At 39.2% G+C, this 16,569-nt stretch overlaps 2 protein-coding genes across 7 annotated transcripts in view; one reads left to right on the forward strand and one right to left on the reverse strand.

The window, feature by feature from the left end:
- The window catches only part of LOC134345378 (ubiquitin carboxyl-terminal hydrolase 47-like), a 43,194-nt gene extending 39,907 nt beyond the window's left edge, over nt 1-3,287 (forward strand). Inside the window, exon 14 of the mRNA XM_063045934.1 lies at nt 1,795-3,287. Within this exon, the coding sequence (XP_062902004.1) occupies nt 1,795-2,018 (224 nt within the window). The 3' untranslated portion in view covers nt 2,019-3,287. The remainder of the gene's footprint in view (nt 1-1,794) is intronic.
- LOC134345380 (ubiquitin carboxyl-terminal hydrolase 48-like) overlaps nt 1-16,569 on the reverse strand; it is a 44,198-nt gene that overhangs the window by 3,576 nt on the left and 24,053 nt on the right. The window lies entirely within an intron of this gene.

Below are 16,569 nucleotides of genomic sequence, written 5' to 3' on the forward strand. Positions count from 1 at the left end.
AATTCAGAAGAATGAGGGTGAATTTAAAAACGCAAGCACGAGGAAATCTGCAGATGCTGAAATTTCAAGCAACACACATAAAAGTTTCTGGTGAACGCAGCAAGCCAGGCAGTATCTCTACGAAGAGGTACAGTCGACATTTCAGGCCGAGACCCTTCGTCAGGACTAACTGAAAGAAGAGCTAGTACGAGATTTGAAAGTGGGAGGGAAAGGGGGAGATCCGAAATGATAGGAGAAGACTGGAGGGAGAGGGATGGAGCCAAGAGCTGGACAGTTGATTGGCAAAAGGGATATCAGAGGATTATGGGACGGGAGGCCTAGGGAGAAAGAAAAGGAGGGGGGAAGCCCAGAGGATGGGCAAGGGGTATAGTGAGAGGGACAGAGGGAGAAAAAGGGCTTCATCTTCATCTTTACAGTAGAGGAGGCATTTTAATTCCATGTCCTATTCCCATTCTGATATGTCTATCCATGGCCTCCTCTACTGTAAAGATGAAGCCACACTCAGGTTGGAGGAACAACACCTTATATTCCGTCTGGCTAGCCTCCGACCTGATGGCATGAACATTGACTTCTCAAACTTCCGCTAATGCCCCACCTCCCCCTCGTACCCCATCCGTTATTTATTTATATTTTATATATATATATATACATACACACACACACATTCTTTCTCTCACTCTCCTTTTTCTCCCTCTGTCCCTTTCACTATACCCCTTGCCCATCCTCTGGGCTTTCCCCCCTCCCCCTTTTTCTCCCTAGGCCTCTTGCCCCATGATCCTCTCATAACACTTTTGCCAATCAACTGTCGAGCTCTTGACTCCATCCCTCCCCTTCCTGTCTTCTCCTATCATTTCAGATCTCCCCCTCCCCTTCCCACTTTCAAATCTCTTACTAGCTCTTCTTTCAGATGAAGGGTCTCGGCCCAGAATGTCAACTGTACCTCTTCCTAGAGATGCTGCCTGCCCTGCTGCGTTCACTAGCAACTTCTATGTGTGTTAAATGAGGGTGACCTCACTGAAATCTATCAAATGGTGAAAGGCCTTGATAGAGTGGATGTGGAGAGGATGTTTCCTATGGCAAAAGAGTCTTAAGACCAGAGGATGCAGCCTCAGAATAGAAGGGCATCCTTTTAGAATGGAAATGAGGAATTTCTTTAGCCAGAAGGTAGTGAATCTAAGGAATTCTTTGCCAAAGGCAGCAGTAGACGCCAAGTCTTTATGTATATTTAAAGCAGATGTTGATAGATTCTTGATATGGGAAAAAGGCAGGAAATTGGGGTTGAGAGGAAAAAGTGCAGCAGACTCAATGGGCCAAATGGCTTAATTCTGCTTCTATATTTCATGGTCTTGTGGTCTTAAAACCCATCAGGTCAGCCAGTATTTGCAGAAGGCAAAACTTGCAATGTTTCAGGCAAGTGACATTTTGTCGAATTTTTCCGGCATTTTTAGTTTTTAATTTAGATAGAAAATCTTGATAGCAGTTGTTCATGGCAGTTAAATGCAGCCAAATTTCTATTGACCCATATTCAAATATTTTCATGAAGTTTTTGTCTGCTTTAAGCAGACCTCTGCAGCATCCTGCAGATTATAATTATAAGTATTGAGAAAAAGAAGTTTTCAGCTGGTAATTAACCCAACACCATTTTAACTGGTCAGGTGGTGTTAAAATTAGCCTCATTCACTTTGCAAGGCACTGTGTTTCATGATTAACGAATTTGTCCATTTTGAACTTAACTCAGCACTTTCATATATTTGAATAGGATTATTTATACCTTTCACCATGTCAAATTTCTAGACCACATCACTAATGCAGATGAGGGAGCTGAAAGAATGAAGGCACAAAGAATATGTGACGGAAAAAACAACTATCCAACGCAAACAAAAGGCAGAAGGAAAATGCCAGACTGTGAAAAAACAGAAGAAAATCAAGTGGAAGAGTTGCCTCCAGACCAACGTAAAAAGAGCAAGAATGGATTCAAACGAATGTTCAGTTGTATCTCTGGGAATAAAGATTATTAAAGGGAAATTAGGATGAAAAATTAATGAATTGAGCAATATAAAAATGCATCATCCAGTTTCTTCAAAATAAATTTGTATTCATATGGAAATTCACAAGCAAATTGTTTGAGTGATTTACTTAAGCCAGATCTGCACAAGCTTTTTCCTGGTTCATTCATAATTCATTGATTCTTGTCCTTATCTCTCACTTACAAGTGCCTGATTTGGCAGAATATGTAACATTTTTAGCCCTTTTTAAAGTGCAGGTTTAATTTATTCTTGACCAAGCTTCTGGTCATTTGCCCACACATATCCTATTGCTCAATGTTAATATTTTATCTTGATAATATTTTGTGAAATGCTGTACGTTCCTGCTCTATGAGAGGTGTGATATAAACTGGAATTGTGGTGGTAGTGTGTTTGTTAGTTTCAAGGACTTCATTATTTTATTCTTTTTGAAAATACAAAGAATTCCAGTGACTTGACAATGAACAGTTGACACTTATAGTCAGCCTGGGCTGAGGGTAAGTCGAGAAAAGGGAAAAACAGAGGGATATTTGAAAGGAGCAACTTTATTCACCATAAACGTTTACTCTAAGAATTTGCTGTGTTCTGTTGGTGTGACATGTAACAAAAACAACATTTAATGATTATAAAGAATAATGAATTGTATATATATCACCCTTGTTAGGATTTGTACTCCTATGATGTAGGTATTTAATTTTAGCAGTTCTGCAAGAACAGTCTTGTTCTGTTCTCAGCCTATTTGGGTTTCAGCTAAAGGGCTTTGTTATTCAACTTAGGAATCTTGTGTCAGCCAATCAGGATGGTGGAATGGGGCGAAGGTTCTAGAGAACGCTGGGTGGAGAGGTCCTTATGATGGACTGTGATGTGGGTTGAGGTTTTTTTGGCAGGAGCTGGGAGAAGACAGGAGAGTGGATGGCTGAGGATGCTGTCGCTATTGCACAAGGTGCTTTGTGCAGATGAAGGGCTTCAAGGAGGAAGGATGAATGCTCTTGAGTGGGAGCCCATACATTCGGAATGGATTTCCAGTGACACTTGGAAGGTGATGCATGCTTTCATGCAGACCGAGGGTCCAGCGTATGAGTTAAAGACAATTTCATGATGAGCTCCAACTTATAGGCACCTTTCACTGTTTAATTAAGATGGTTCCTTATGTTTTTTTTCTTTTTAATAACTGGTTAACATTTATAAATATGCTTTATAATTGTATGCAGTGTACGGTGTATTATTTTTTGCTGCCAGGCGATTGCACGGGACCAGTATACACACAAATTGGGATTCAGGTGGGCAAGACATAAGAAATAGGAGCAGGAGTTGGCCATCCGGCCCGTCAAGCCTGCTCCACCGTTCAATAAGGTCATGGCTGATCTGGCCATGGACTCATCTCCACTACCCGCCTTTTCCCCATAACCCCTACTTCCCCTACTATGCAAAAATCTATCCAACCTTATCTTAAAATATATTTACTGAGGTACTCAGAACTGCTTCATTGGGCAGAGGATTCCACAGATTCACCACCTTTAGGAAAAGCAGCTCCTTCTCATCTCGTCGCTAAATTTACCCCCCCCCCCCAAATCTAGAGGAAATATCCCCTAGTTCTAGTTTCATCTACCAGTGGAAACAACTTTCCTCTTTCTATCTTATCTAACCCTTTCATAATTTTATATGTTTCTATAAGGTCTCCTCTCATCCTCCTGAGTTCCAGTGAGTACAGTCCAGGGTGACTCGATCTCTTCCTGTAGTCCAACCCCCTGATCTCTGGATTCAATCTGTTCAGTCTCCTCTGCACTGTCTCCAAAGCCAGTATATCCTTCCTCCAGTAAGGAGAGCAGAACTGCACGTAGTACTCCAGATGCGGCCACACCAGTACCCTATACAGTTGCAGCATAACCTCTCTGCTCTTAAATTCAATTCCTCTAGCAATGAAGGCCGACGTTCCATTTGCCTTCTTGATAGCCTGCTGTACCTGCAAACCAACCTTTTGCGATTCATGCACAAGCATTCCCAAGTCCTTCTGCACAGCAGTATGCTGCAATTTTTTACCATTCAAATAATAATCTGATCTATTTTTCCTTCCAAAATGGATGACGTCTTATTTACCAACGTTGTACTCCATCTGCCAGACCCTTACCCACTCACGTAACCTATCTATATCTCTCCACAGACTCTCCGTATCCTCTGCACAATTTGCTTTTCCACTCAATTTAGTGTGATCAGCAAACTTAGATGCACTACACTCAGTCCCCTTGCCTTAACGTATATGGTGAACAGTTGTGGGCCAGCACTGACCCCCTGCAGCAATCCGCTCATCACTGATTGTCAACCAGAGAAACACCCATGTATCCCGACTTTCTGCTTTCTGTTGGTTAATTCATCCTCTGTCCATGCTAATATGTCACCCCTGACTCTATGCATCCTTATCTTATAGTTAAGTCTTTTATGTGGCACATTATCAAATGCTTTCTGGAAATCTAAGTAAATAACATTCATCTGTTCTCCTCTATTCACTGCACTTGTTACATCCTCAAGGAATTCCAGTAAGTTTGTCAAACAGGACCTACCTATGCTGAATCCATGCTTCGTCTGCCTGATGGATCCATTTTTTTCCAGATGCTTTGCTATTTCTTCTTTAATAATAGCTTCAAGCATTTTTCTAAGTACGGATGTTAAAACAACTGCTCTATAGTTACCTGCCTTTTGCCTACCCTTTTTGAACAGTGGCGTGACATTCGCCGTCTTCCAATTCATCAGGACCTGTCCAGAGAATTTTGTTAGGGAGGGAACATCGACTCAGACCATGAGGCCTGCGTCGGGCATTTTCATGCCTTACAGGGCGCAGATTGGAGGTCTGTGTGGGGCGCCACTCCTCGCACAGACACTAGAGCAATGTGTGGCTAAGTGCCTTGCTCAAGGACACAAACACACTGCCACAGCTGAGGCTTGAACTAGCGACCTTCAGATCACTAGACGAATTTTGGTAAGTTATCACCAAAGCCTCAACTATAACCTCTGCCATTTCTTTCAGTACCCTGGGATGCATTCCATCAGGATCGGGGGACTTGTCTATCTTTAGGCCCACAAGTTTGCTCAGCACTACCTGTTTAGTGACAGCTATTGTACCAAGGTCCTAACCTCTCATCACATCCATATCATCAACGGCACAGCCTCAGGCTAAGGACATCCATTTAAGACAGAGATATGGAGAAATTTCTTTAGCCAGAGGGTGATGAACTTGTGGAATTTGCTAAAACATGCAGCTGTGGAGGCCAGGTTGTTGGGTGTATTTAAGGCAGAGATTGATAGGTTCTTGATTAGACATGGCATCAAAGGTTAAGGGGAGAAGGCCACTGAATGGGGTTGAGGAAGGGAAAGAAGGATCAGTCATGATTGAATGGTGGAGCAGACTTGATGGTCTAAATGGCCTAATTCTGCTCCTATGTCTTATAGTCTTATGCTCAAAAGCTTTGGCCATATCCTCAATACCCAATATCAATTCCCCTTTCTCACCCTCCAAAGGACCTACATTCACTTTGGCCACCCTTTTCTGCTTTATATAATTATAAAAAAACCTATACTATCTGTTTTTATATTTTGTGCTAGTTTATTTTCATAATCTATCTTCCCTTCCTTTATTGCTCACTTAGTGGTTCTTTGTTGCTATTTAAAGTTTTCCCAAACTTCCAGTTTACCACTACTCTCAGTAACTTTGTACGCACGAGCTTTTAGTTTGCTGCCTTCCTTTAATTTCTTAGTTATCCATGTCTGGCTCTTCCCACCCTTACTGTCCTTGCTTTTAACCAGAAATATACTTTTGTTGAGCACTGTGAAAAATTTCTTTGAAAGTCTTTCACTGTTCTTCTATATAGCACACCATATAGCCCGAGTTCCCAGTCAACCCTATCCAACTCCTCCCTCATCTCTTTGTAGTCTCCCTTGTTTAAGCATAATACACTGGTTTTCGATTGAACTACTGCACCCTCCATTTGTATGAGAAACTCAATCATACTGTGATCACTCCTTCCAAAAGGATCAGTAACTAGAAGATTGCTAATTTTACCTGTCTTATTGCGCAGGACCAGATCCAAGATAGCATGTTCCCTTGTAGGTTCAGTAATATGCTGTTCAAGAAAGCTATCATGTATGCATTCTATGAAGTCCTCCTCAAGACTGCCTTGACCAACTTGATTCACCCAATCTATGTGCAAGTTAAAGTCATGATAACTGCCGTTCCATTCTTATATGCCCCAGATACTTCAGTTTATTGCCTGCGCTACTGTAATGTTATTATTCAGTGGCCAATAGACAACTCTCACCAGTGATTTTTTTCCCTTTACTGTTCCTAATCTCTACCCAGATCGATTTAATATTCTGCTCCTTAGATCTTATATCGTCTCTCACTATTGCCCTGATGTTATCCTTTATTATGAATGCTACCCCATTCCCTTACCTTCCTGCCTATCCTTCCATATTACCTGATATCCTTGGATATTTAATTCCCAATCCTCTCCACCCTGCAACTACGTTTCTGTAATGGCCACTAAATCATACCCCTTTATACAGATTTATGCCACAAGTTCACTGACCTTGTGACAAATTCTATGGGCATTCAGATTAGGTGTCCTTACACTCATTGTGCCTTTAAAACCCAGTAATCTTTGTTTCTTATGTTCTTGACTTTTCTGCACTCCACACTTTTCTCTTTAACTTTGATTTTAGTTTATCTTTATCCACACTTTTCTCCTTTACATTATCCATACTTCTCCAATCCATTGTACCTACCACCCAACTATTTAGTTTAAATCCCTATTCACAACCCTAATTATGCAATTTGCAATTCCAACCTCACGGCGGGACCCAAGTCCTATCTATCCCAGACATACGGAGTCTGAAACATAGAAACGTAGAAAACCTACAGCACAATTCAGGTCCTTCAGCCCACAAAGCTGTGCCAAACATGTCCTTACTTTAGAAATTACCTAGAGATTCTGCGGGGAGCGCTCATGGAGTGAGTCGCTCCATTCCCGTTATCCTTTTTTTAACCTATGATCTCCTTGATCTAATCAACTTTAAGTACACCAGAAGATTTACTTTATCTTCTTGATTTACTGATTAATTGATTTCCTTTTGTCAACTGTAACTCTCGAGCTTAGAGAAATGAGTACGAGATCTAGAACTAAAGATGGGAAAGACGCTGATGGGAACGGAGGAAAGAAGAAAGGTGATTCCAAACAAACGGAATTAACTTACGAAGTTATGGAGGAAATGTTTGAGCAGCATCGGATAAAATTATCTGAAAGTTTAACTGCTCAATTTGAACAACATCGCCAAAGCCTCAATGAAGATTTAAAATCAATCACGGACTCTTTGAAATCCCCGGATTCTGATGTTCAGAAACACGATGCTAAAATTTCTGAACTGGATACTAAATCTCAGAAGACGGACACAAAAGTTGAGATCTTAGAGAAGAATCTAGCTTCGACTACTAAACAACTCCAACAACTTAAATCCAACGTTATTGATCTTGAGAATCGATCGAGAAGACAAAACTTACGTTTAATTGGCTTACCCGAGGATGTTGAGGTTGGAGACCCTGCAATATTCTTTGCTCAACTTTTAAAGGATTCGTTGGGTTCAGTTTTTCCCAACGATCCTCCATTACTCGACCGCGCCCATCGTACACCGTGGACAAAATCGGCAGCGATTGCTTCTAAACCCAGACCAGTTATTCTCCGTTTCCATTATGTCAATGTTAGAGAACAACTTCTCCAGACTGTTCGTCGACAAGGGATGATCAAGTATCGCCAGCATTCCTTCAGGATAGTTCAAGATTACAGTCCTGAAGTGATGAAGGAACGACTTACTTTTAAACCTCTAATGTCGGAATGCTATCAAAAAAAATCTCAAACCGGCACTATTGTATCCTGCACGTCTCAGAATCTCTCTTCCCGATGGAAATCGTTGTGTCTTCCATTCTACAACTACCGCTCGAAGCTTTTTGGATGATAATTGCCCATCTGATACAGACACCCTCACTTAATCTGTGTCGGGTGCTTCTAGCACCAATTTTTTTTTCCTTTCTGGTGTTTTTTTTAAATAAACCTTTTACTACCGTGTGATGAAGGTTTTTTATAAGTCCAAGATTTTTGTTCTTTGTTTATTACTATAGTTGTTATACTATAACTTATATAGAATACTTATCTCCTGTGAATAACATCATTTTCCTTTAGTTAACCTTTTGTTTTAACGTTTCCTTTTTCGTTATCATTAATGATCTGACCCGACGATCATTTTTAGTTATGTGTTTCCTATTTTTGGTTTTCGCATAATTAAAATGGCGACTTGTCTTTCTTTTTGTATAACCTCCTTTGTTTTTTTTCGGGACGCCATGTTCTTATGCTTCTTCTTCCCATAATCCTTTTTTTCCTTTTGGAAGCGATTTTTTTATTTACTCGTCTATAACTAATTATACGTATTGACTAAGTTTTTTTTATTTCATATATTTTAGTAATTTTTACTATGTAGACTAATTATTATACTGGTTATTTTTTACATATATTAGTCTCTGAGAGGTCACCTATTTAACATATATTTTTGGAGTTGCCCCCTGCAGAAATGGGGTTAGAGTTAGTTTTAGTTGGAGTTTTTCAGCCTTCTTTGGCTGTGATCGGGGTTCTTGGGGTTGGAGGATGGGATAGTCTTTTTGTCTAATTTTTTCTATTGGGCTGATTCAGAACTACAAAGATGTCCGCAGTGTCGAGATTTCCGGTTCCTCTCTAATCATAAACAACAGGAATTCTGCAGATGCTGGAAATTCAAGCAACACACATCAAAGTTGCTGGTGAACGCAGCAGGCCAGGCAGCATCTATAGGAAGAGGCGCAGATGCTGCCTGGCCTGCTGCGTTCACCAGCAACTTTGATGTGTGTTCCTCTCTAATCATGTATTCCTCTTCCGATCTCATGAGCTCACATTATGGTTAACCCCTTACTCACCAAAGGGTTAATTCTCAATTATGGCTCATACTATTAATTTTGTCTCTTGGAATACAAATGGTTTAAACCATCCAATAAAACGGAAAAGGGTTTTCAAAGTGTTCCAAAGACTGAATGCTCATATTATTTTTGCACAAGAGATTCATGTAAGGAAAGAGGACAATCAACGCTTCTTTAAGTTTTGGAAAGATAACAATACCACTCAAATGCTCAAGCCAAAATTAAAGGCGTTTCAATTTTTATTGATCCTTCAATTACATTTATTCATCAAGACATTATTTCAGATCCTAATGGCAGATTTCTGTTACTTACTGGGGTACTTTTTAATAAAAAGGTTGCTATGGTTAATGTTTACGCTCCGAATGTGGATTATCCTGAATTTTTTGAACACTTATTCACTTCCTTTCCTAACTTAAACGAGTATATGTTGATAATGGGTGGTGATTTTAATTTATGTTTGAATCCCATGTTGGACAGATCCATAACTAGTCCGGCTTTACCGAATAAGTCGGCTACTATTATTAACTCTTATGTTGGATTCTGGGATTTCAGAAATTTGGAGATTTCTACATCCAAATGATAAGGAATTCTCCTTTTTTTCACATGTTCATAGTTCTTTTTCCCAAATTGATTATTTCTTGATTGACTCTCGTTTGATTCCATATGTAGTTGATTGTAATTATGACATTATTGTTATTTCAGATCATGCTCCAATGAAACTTTCCATCAAGTTAATGGACACCTCTTGTACTGGCAGACAATGGTGATTTAACCCTATTTTGCTTCAAGATCAGGACTTTGTCAAATTTATAAAGGAGCAGATTGATTTCTTCTTTTCAACTAATACTACGGAAGAAGTTTCCAATGGAACTGTTTGGGACGCCTTTAAAGCTGATATCCGTGGTCAGATTATTTCCTATTCGGCTGGTTTGAAAAGACGTGTTAACAATGAAATACTTTTGTTGGTTGATAAAATTAAAGAAGTCGATTAAAAAATATACTATTTCTCCCAGTAAGGAGCTGTACAAACACAGAATTGAACTCCAATTGGAACATAGCTTATTATTAACATCCTCGATGGAAAATCAATTAATGAGAACTAGAAGTGATTTTTATATTCATAGCGATAAATCGGGTAAATTACTGGCTAACCAATTGAAACTTTGATTCGGTTAAATGTCAAATTACTAAGATTCGCAAACAGGATGATACTTTCACAGTTGATCATGCTGGGATAAACCAAACCTTCCAAGAATTTTATACCTCTTTATATCACTCTGATTTTCCTCATGATTCTAATTTCATGCATGATATTTTAAGCAAATTGAGTTTTCCAAAATTATCACCCGAAGAGTCCCTATCATTAGAAACTTCCATTTCAGAGGAAGAAATAATAACTGCAATCTCATCATTGAATTCCGGTAAAGCACCCGGTCCGGATGGGTTTACAGTGGAATTTTTTAAATTGTTTTCCTCCATTCTTCCTTCTAAGTTGTCTAGAATATTCAAGGAAGCAATCAGTTTAGGTAAATTACCACAACCGTTTTATGAAGCCTCTTTTTCCTTAATTCTTAAAAAGAATAAAGATCCTACTGATTGTGCATCATACAGACCGATATCTCTTCTGAATGTAGACTCTAAAATTTTTTCAAAAATTCTAGCAACTAGATTGGAGAAGGTGTTACCTCAAATTATTTCTATGGATCAAACCAGATTTATTAAAAATCGCTACTCATCCTTTAATATTAGGAGGTTAATGAATATCGTTTATACCCCCTCATTTACTACCCCGGAATGTATTATCTCATTAGATGCTGAGAAAGCCTTTGACAGAGTTGAATGGCCTTATTTATTTAATGTTCTTGAGAAATTTAATTTTAATTTGACATTTATATCTTGGATTAAATTGCTATACTACTTCCCGGTAGCCTCGGTTTGTACAAATAATTATAGATCTCCTTTTTTTCGTCTTTTTCGTGGCACTAGGCAAGGTTGCCCTCTTAGTCCTTTGCTATTCAATATTGCTCTTGAACCTTTAGCAATTGCTATTCGTGACTCGCCAAATATTGTTGGTATTACCCGTGGAAATGAAATACATAAATTATCATTATATGCAGATGATTTGTTGTTATACATCTCTAACCCGGAGAAGTCACTTCCTGCTATCTTAGATCTGTTAGCTCAATTTAGTAACTTCTCTGGTTACAAATTGAATTTTAATAAGAATGAATTATTCCCTTTAAATAAGCATGTACCTACTTATGGACGTTTACCATTTAAATTGGTTACTGATTCATTTATATATTTAGGGATAACAATTACGAAAAAATATAAAGATTTATTTAGAGCTAATTTTTTACCTTTAATTGATCAGATTAAACTTGTATTTACCAAATGGTTGCCAATCTCTTTGTCTTTGATTGGTCGGATTAATGCTATTAAGATGGTCATTTTGCCCAAATTTTTGTATATATTCCAATCAGTTCCAATTTTCATCCCAAAATCTTTTTTTGATAACGTAGATTCAAAAATTTCCTCATATATTTGGCAGAATAAAAATCCTAGGTTAGGTAAAAGGTATCTACAGAAATCTAAAAAGGAGGGGGAGCTTGCCCTCCTGAATTTTAGATTTTATTACTGGGCAATTAATATTCGATATTTAAAATTTTGGTTACGAGATTTGGACGTATCTTTAAACCCTCATTGGGTAAATCTTGAATCTAATTCATTACAAGGGTTTTCCTTGGGTTCAGTTTTAGGAACTTTACTTCCTTTTACTTCTTTTAAATTATATAAACAAATGAATAACCCAATAGTTAAGCATACTTTACGTATATGGTTTCAATTCCGAAGATTTTTTGGGTTTAATCAATTTATTCTAGCAAGTCCCATTATATCAAACTTTCTTTTTCAACCTTCCACGATGGATCAAGCTTACTTTGATTGGAAAATCAAAGGTATAATGTCTTTTTGCGATTTATTTTTGGATAATTGTTTTATGTCTTTTGATCAACTCTCTAATAAATATAACTTACCCAGATCTCACTTTTTTAGATATTTACAGATTAGAAACTTTTAAATTACTGTTTCCCCTAATTTACCACACCCATATCCATTGGACATTTTGGAAAAAATCTTAGATTTAAATCTCTCTCAGAAAAGTGTAGTAGCAATTATATATAATATAATTATGAATTTATGTCCTGATGCTTCTAATAAAATTAAAGCTGACTGGGAAAGAGAACTTGAGATTAATATACCGACTGAAAAATGGGAAAAAATTCTTCAGTTGGTGAATTCATCCTCTGTGTGTGCTAAGCATAGGTTGATACAGTTTAAGTTAATGCACAGGGCTCATATATCCAAAGATAAACTATCTCGTTATTACTCTTATATTAATCCAATATGTGACAGATGTCATTTCGAGATAGCTTCTTTAACCCACATGTTTTGGTCATGTCCTTTGTTGGAGAAATATTGGAAAGATATTTTTGATATTATTACAACGGTCCTAAATATAGACTTACAACCTCATCCAATTACTGCTATCTTTGGACTACCAATGATAGACTTAAATAATTTAACCTCTTCATCACGAAGAATGATTGCGTTTCTTACTTTAATGGCTAGAAGGTCCATTTTGCTGAATTGGAAAGAGATTAACCCTCCTAAGGTATTTCGTTGGTTTTCACAAACTATGGTGTGTTTGAATTTGGAGAAAATTAGAAGCGCAGTTTATGACCCGTCCATTAAGTTTGAAAAAACTTGGAGGCCATTCATTCAGCATTTTCATTTGATGTAATTTGATCATTTCCAAACCTGTTTTATCTCTCTGTACTGTTGTTGGAGGGGAATGGAGTCGTCGACACTAAGGTTTTCTTCTTTTCCATTTTTAAGTTGTTAGTTTTGCCCAAGTCTTTTAATTTAGTTGATTAATTTTGTTTTTCTTTGGGGATGGGGTTTGTTTTTTTTTTCTTTTTCATGATTTTTTTTCAGTTTTTTTTTGATTTGTAAAATCTGTTGTCAGTTCTACATGATTGGGAGCTTTGTTAACTTACACTATTTGATTTTACAATTACTTTTCTTAAGTGTAACAATATATCTCCTACTATTTGTATTATTGCTATGTTTTGTTTCTATATTTCGAAATTAAGAAAAAGATTGAAAAAGAAAGAAATTACCTAGGGTTACCCATAGCTCTCAATTTTTCTAAGCTCCATGTACCTATCCAGGAGTCTCTTAAATGACCCTATTTCTTTTATTCATTTCTGCCTCCACCTACACCGCTGGCAGCCCATTCCACGCACTCACCACTCTCTGCATAAAATAACTTGCCCCTGACATCTCCTCTGTACCTACTTCCAAGTACCTTAAAACTATGCCCTCTCATGCTAGTCATTTCAGCCCTGGGAAAAATCCTCTGACTATCCACATGATCAATGCCTCTCATCATCTTGTACACCTCTATCAGGTCACCTCTCATCCTCTGTTACTCCAAGGAGAAAAGGCCGAGTTCACTCAACCTATTCTCATAAGGCATGCTCCCCAATCCAAGCAACATCCTTGTAAATCTCTGCATCCTTTCTATGGTTTCCACATCCTTCCTGTACTGAGGCAACCAGAATTGAGCACAGTACTCCAAGTGGGGCCTGACCGGGGTCCTATATAGCTGCAACATTACCTCTCAGCTCTTAAACTCAATCTCGCGATTGATGAAGCCAATTCACCATGTACCTTGTTAACCATAGAGTCAACCTGTGCAGCAGCTTTGAGTGTCCTATGGATTCAGACTCCAAGATCCTCTGATCCTCCACATTTCCAAGAGTCTTACCATTAATGCTAGATTTTGCCATCATATTTGACCTACCAAAATAAATTACCTCACACTTACCTGGGTTGAACTCCATCTGCCACTTCTCAGCCCAGTTTTGGATCCTATCAATGTCCTGCTATAACCTCTGACAGCCCTCCACACTATCTAAAACACCCCAATCTTTTTTGTAATCCGCAAATTTACTAACCCATCACTCCACTTCCTCATCCAGATCATTTATAAAAATCATGAAGTGTAGGGCTCCCAGAACAGATCCCTGAGGCACACCACTGGTGACCGACCTCCATGCAGAATATGACCTGTCTATAACCACTCGTTGCCTTCTGTGGACAAGCCAGTTCTGGATCTACAAAGCAAAATCCCCTTGGATCCCATGCCTCCTTACATTCTCAATAAGCCTTGCATGGGGTACCTTATCAGATGCCTTGCTGAAATCCATATACACTACATCTACAGCTCTACCTTCATCAATGTGTTTAGTCACATCCTCAAAGAATTATAATTAGGCTCGTAAGGCACGACCTGCCTTTGACAAAGCCATGCTGACTATTCCTAATCATATTATGCCTCTCCAAATGTTCATAAATCCTGCCTCTCAGGATCTTCTACATCAACTTACCAAGCACTGAAGTAAGACTCACTGGTCTATAATTTCCTGGGCTATCTCTACACCCTTTCTTGAATAAGGGAACAACATCCGCAACCCTCCAATCCTACAGAACCTCTCCCGTCCTCATTGATGATGCAAAGATAATTACCAGAGGCTCAGCAATCTCCTGCCTCGCTTCCTGGAGTAGCCTGGGGTAGATCCCGTCTGGTCCCAGTGACTTATCCAACTTGATGCTTTCCAAAAGCTCCAGCACATCCTCTTCCTTAATATCTACATGCTTAAACTTTTCAGTCTGCTGTAAGTCATCCCTACAATTGCCAAGATCCTTTTCTGTAGTGAATACTGAAGCAAAGTATTCATTAAGTACCTCCACTATCTCCTCCAGTTCCATACACACTTTTCTACTGTCATACTTGATTGGTCCTATTCTCTCACATCTTATCCTTTTGCTCTTCATATACTTGTAAACTGCCTTAAAGTATTCCTTAATCCTGTTGCCAAGGCCTTCTCATATCCCCTTCTGATTCTTCTGATTTCATTCTCAAGCTCATTCCTGCTAGACTTATAATCTTCTAGATCTCCATCATTACCTAGTTTTTTGAATGTTTCATAAGCTTTTCTTCCTGACTCGGTTTACAACAGTCTTTGTACACCATGGTTTCTGTACCCAACCATCCTTTCCCTGTCTCATTGGAATGTACCTATGCAGAACCCCATGCAAATATCCTCTCAATATTTGCCACATTTCTTCTGTACGTTTCCCTGAGAACATCTGTTTCCAATTTATGCTTCCAAGTTCCTGACTGATAGCCTCATATTTCCCTTAATCCAATTAAATGTTTCCCTGGGGGTCAGACAGGCAATTCTGTGGATGCAGGAGAGAAACACTGATGGTAGTTTGCCTGGCAGGTGCCAGGGTCCGGGATGTTTCTGATCACATCCATGATATCCTGAGGTAGCCAGAGGTAGTGGTACACATTGGTACCAATGACATAGGTAGGAAAAGGAAGGAGGTCCTGAAAACAGACTACAGAGAGTTAGGAAGGAAGTTCAGAAGCAGGACCTCAGTGGTAGTAATCTCAGGATTACTGCCAGTGCCACGCGACAGTAAGTATAGGAATAGAATGAGGTGGAGGATAAATGCCTGCCTGAGGAATTGGAGCAGGGTGCAGGGAGTCAGATTTCTGGATCATTGGGACCTCTTTTGGGGCAGGTGGGAATTGTACAAAAAGGATGGGTTGCACTTGAATCCCAAGGGGACCAATATCCTGGCGGGGAGATTTGAAAGGCTGCTGGGGAGAGTTTAAACTAGAATTGCTGGGGGGGCAGGGTGGGAATCCAAACTGAAGTGATGGAGGAAGGAGCAGTTGGCGCTCAGATAGAGAAAGAGGAAGGATAGGCAAGGGATAGAGAATAGATTTGCTCAGAACGATGGTTTAAGATATGTCCACTTTAATGCAAAAAGTATTATGGAACAAAGCGGATGAGCTTAGAGCGTGGATCAGTACTTGGAGCAATGATGTTGTGGCCATTACAGAGACTTGGATGGTGCAGGGGCAGGAATGGCTACTTCGAGTGCCAGGCTTTAGATGTTTCAGAAAGGACAGGGAGGGAAGCAAAAGAGATGGGGGCATGGCACTGCTGATCAGAGGTAGTGTCACGGCTGCAGAAAAGGAGGAAGTTGTGGAGGGGTTGTCTATGGAGTCTCTGTGGGTGAAAGTTAGGACTAGAAAGGGGTTAATAATTCTACTAGGTGTTTTTTACAGACCACCCAATAGTAACAGGAACATTGAAGAGCAGGTAAGGAGACAGATGCTGGAAAGGAGTAATAATAACAGGGTTATCGTGATGGGAGATTTTACTTTCCCAAATATTGATTGGCATCTCCCTAGAGTGAGGGGTTTAGAATGGGTGGAGTTTGTTAGGTGTGCTCAGGAAGTTTTCTTGACACAATATGTAGATGAGCCTACAAGAGGAGACGCTGTACGTGATCTGGTATTGAGAAACGAACCTTGTCAGGTGTCAGGTCTCTCAGTGGGAGAGCATTTTGGAGATAGTGATCACAATTTTGTCTCCTTTACCATAGTATTGGAGAGGCATAGGAATGGTCTGA

This window comes from Mobula hypostoma, chromosome 4, assembly GCF_963921235.1.
Source record: "Mobula hypostoma chromosome 4, sMobHyp1.1, whole genome shotgun sequence".
Classification (NCBI taxonomy): Eukaryota; Metazoa; Chordata; class Chondrichthyes; order Myliobatiformes; family Myliobatidae; genus Mobula; species Mobula hypostoma.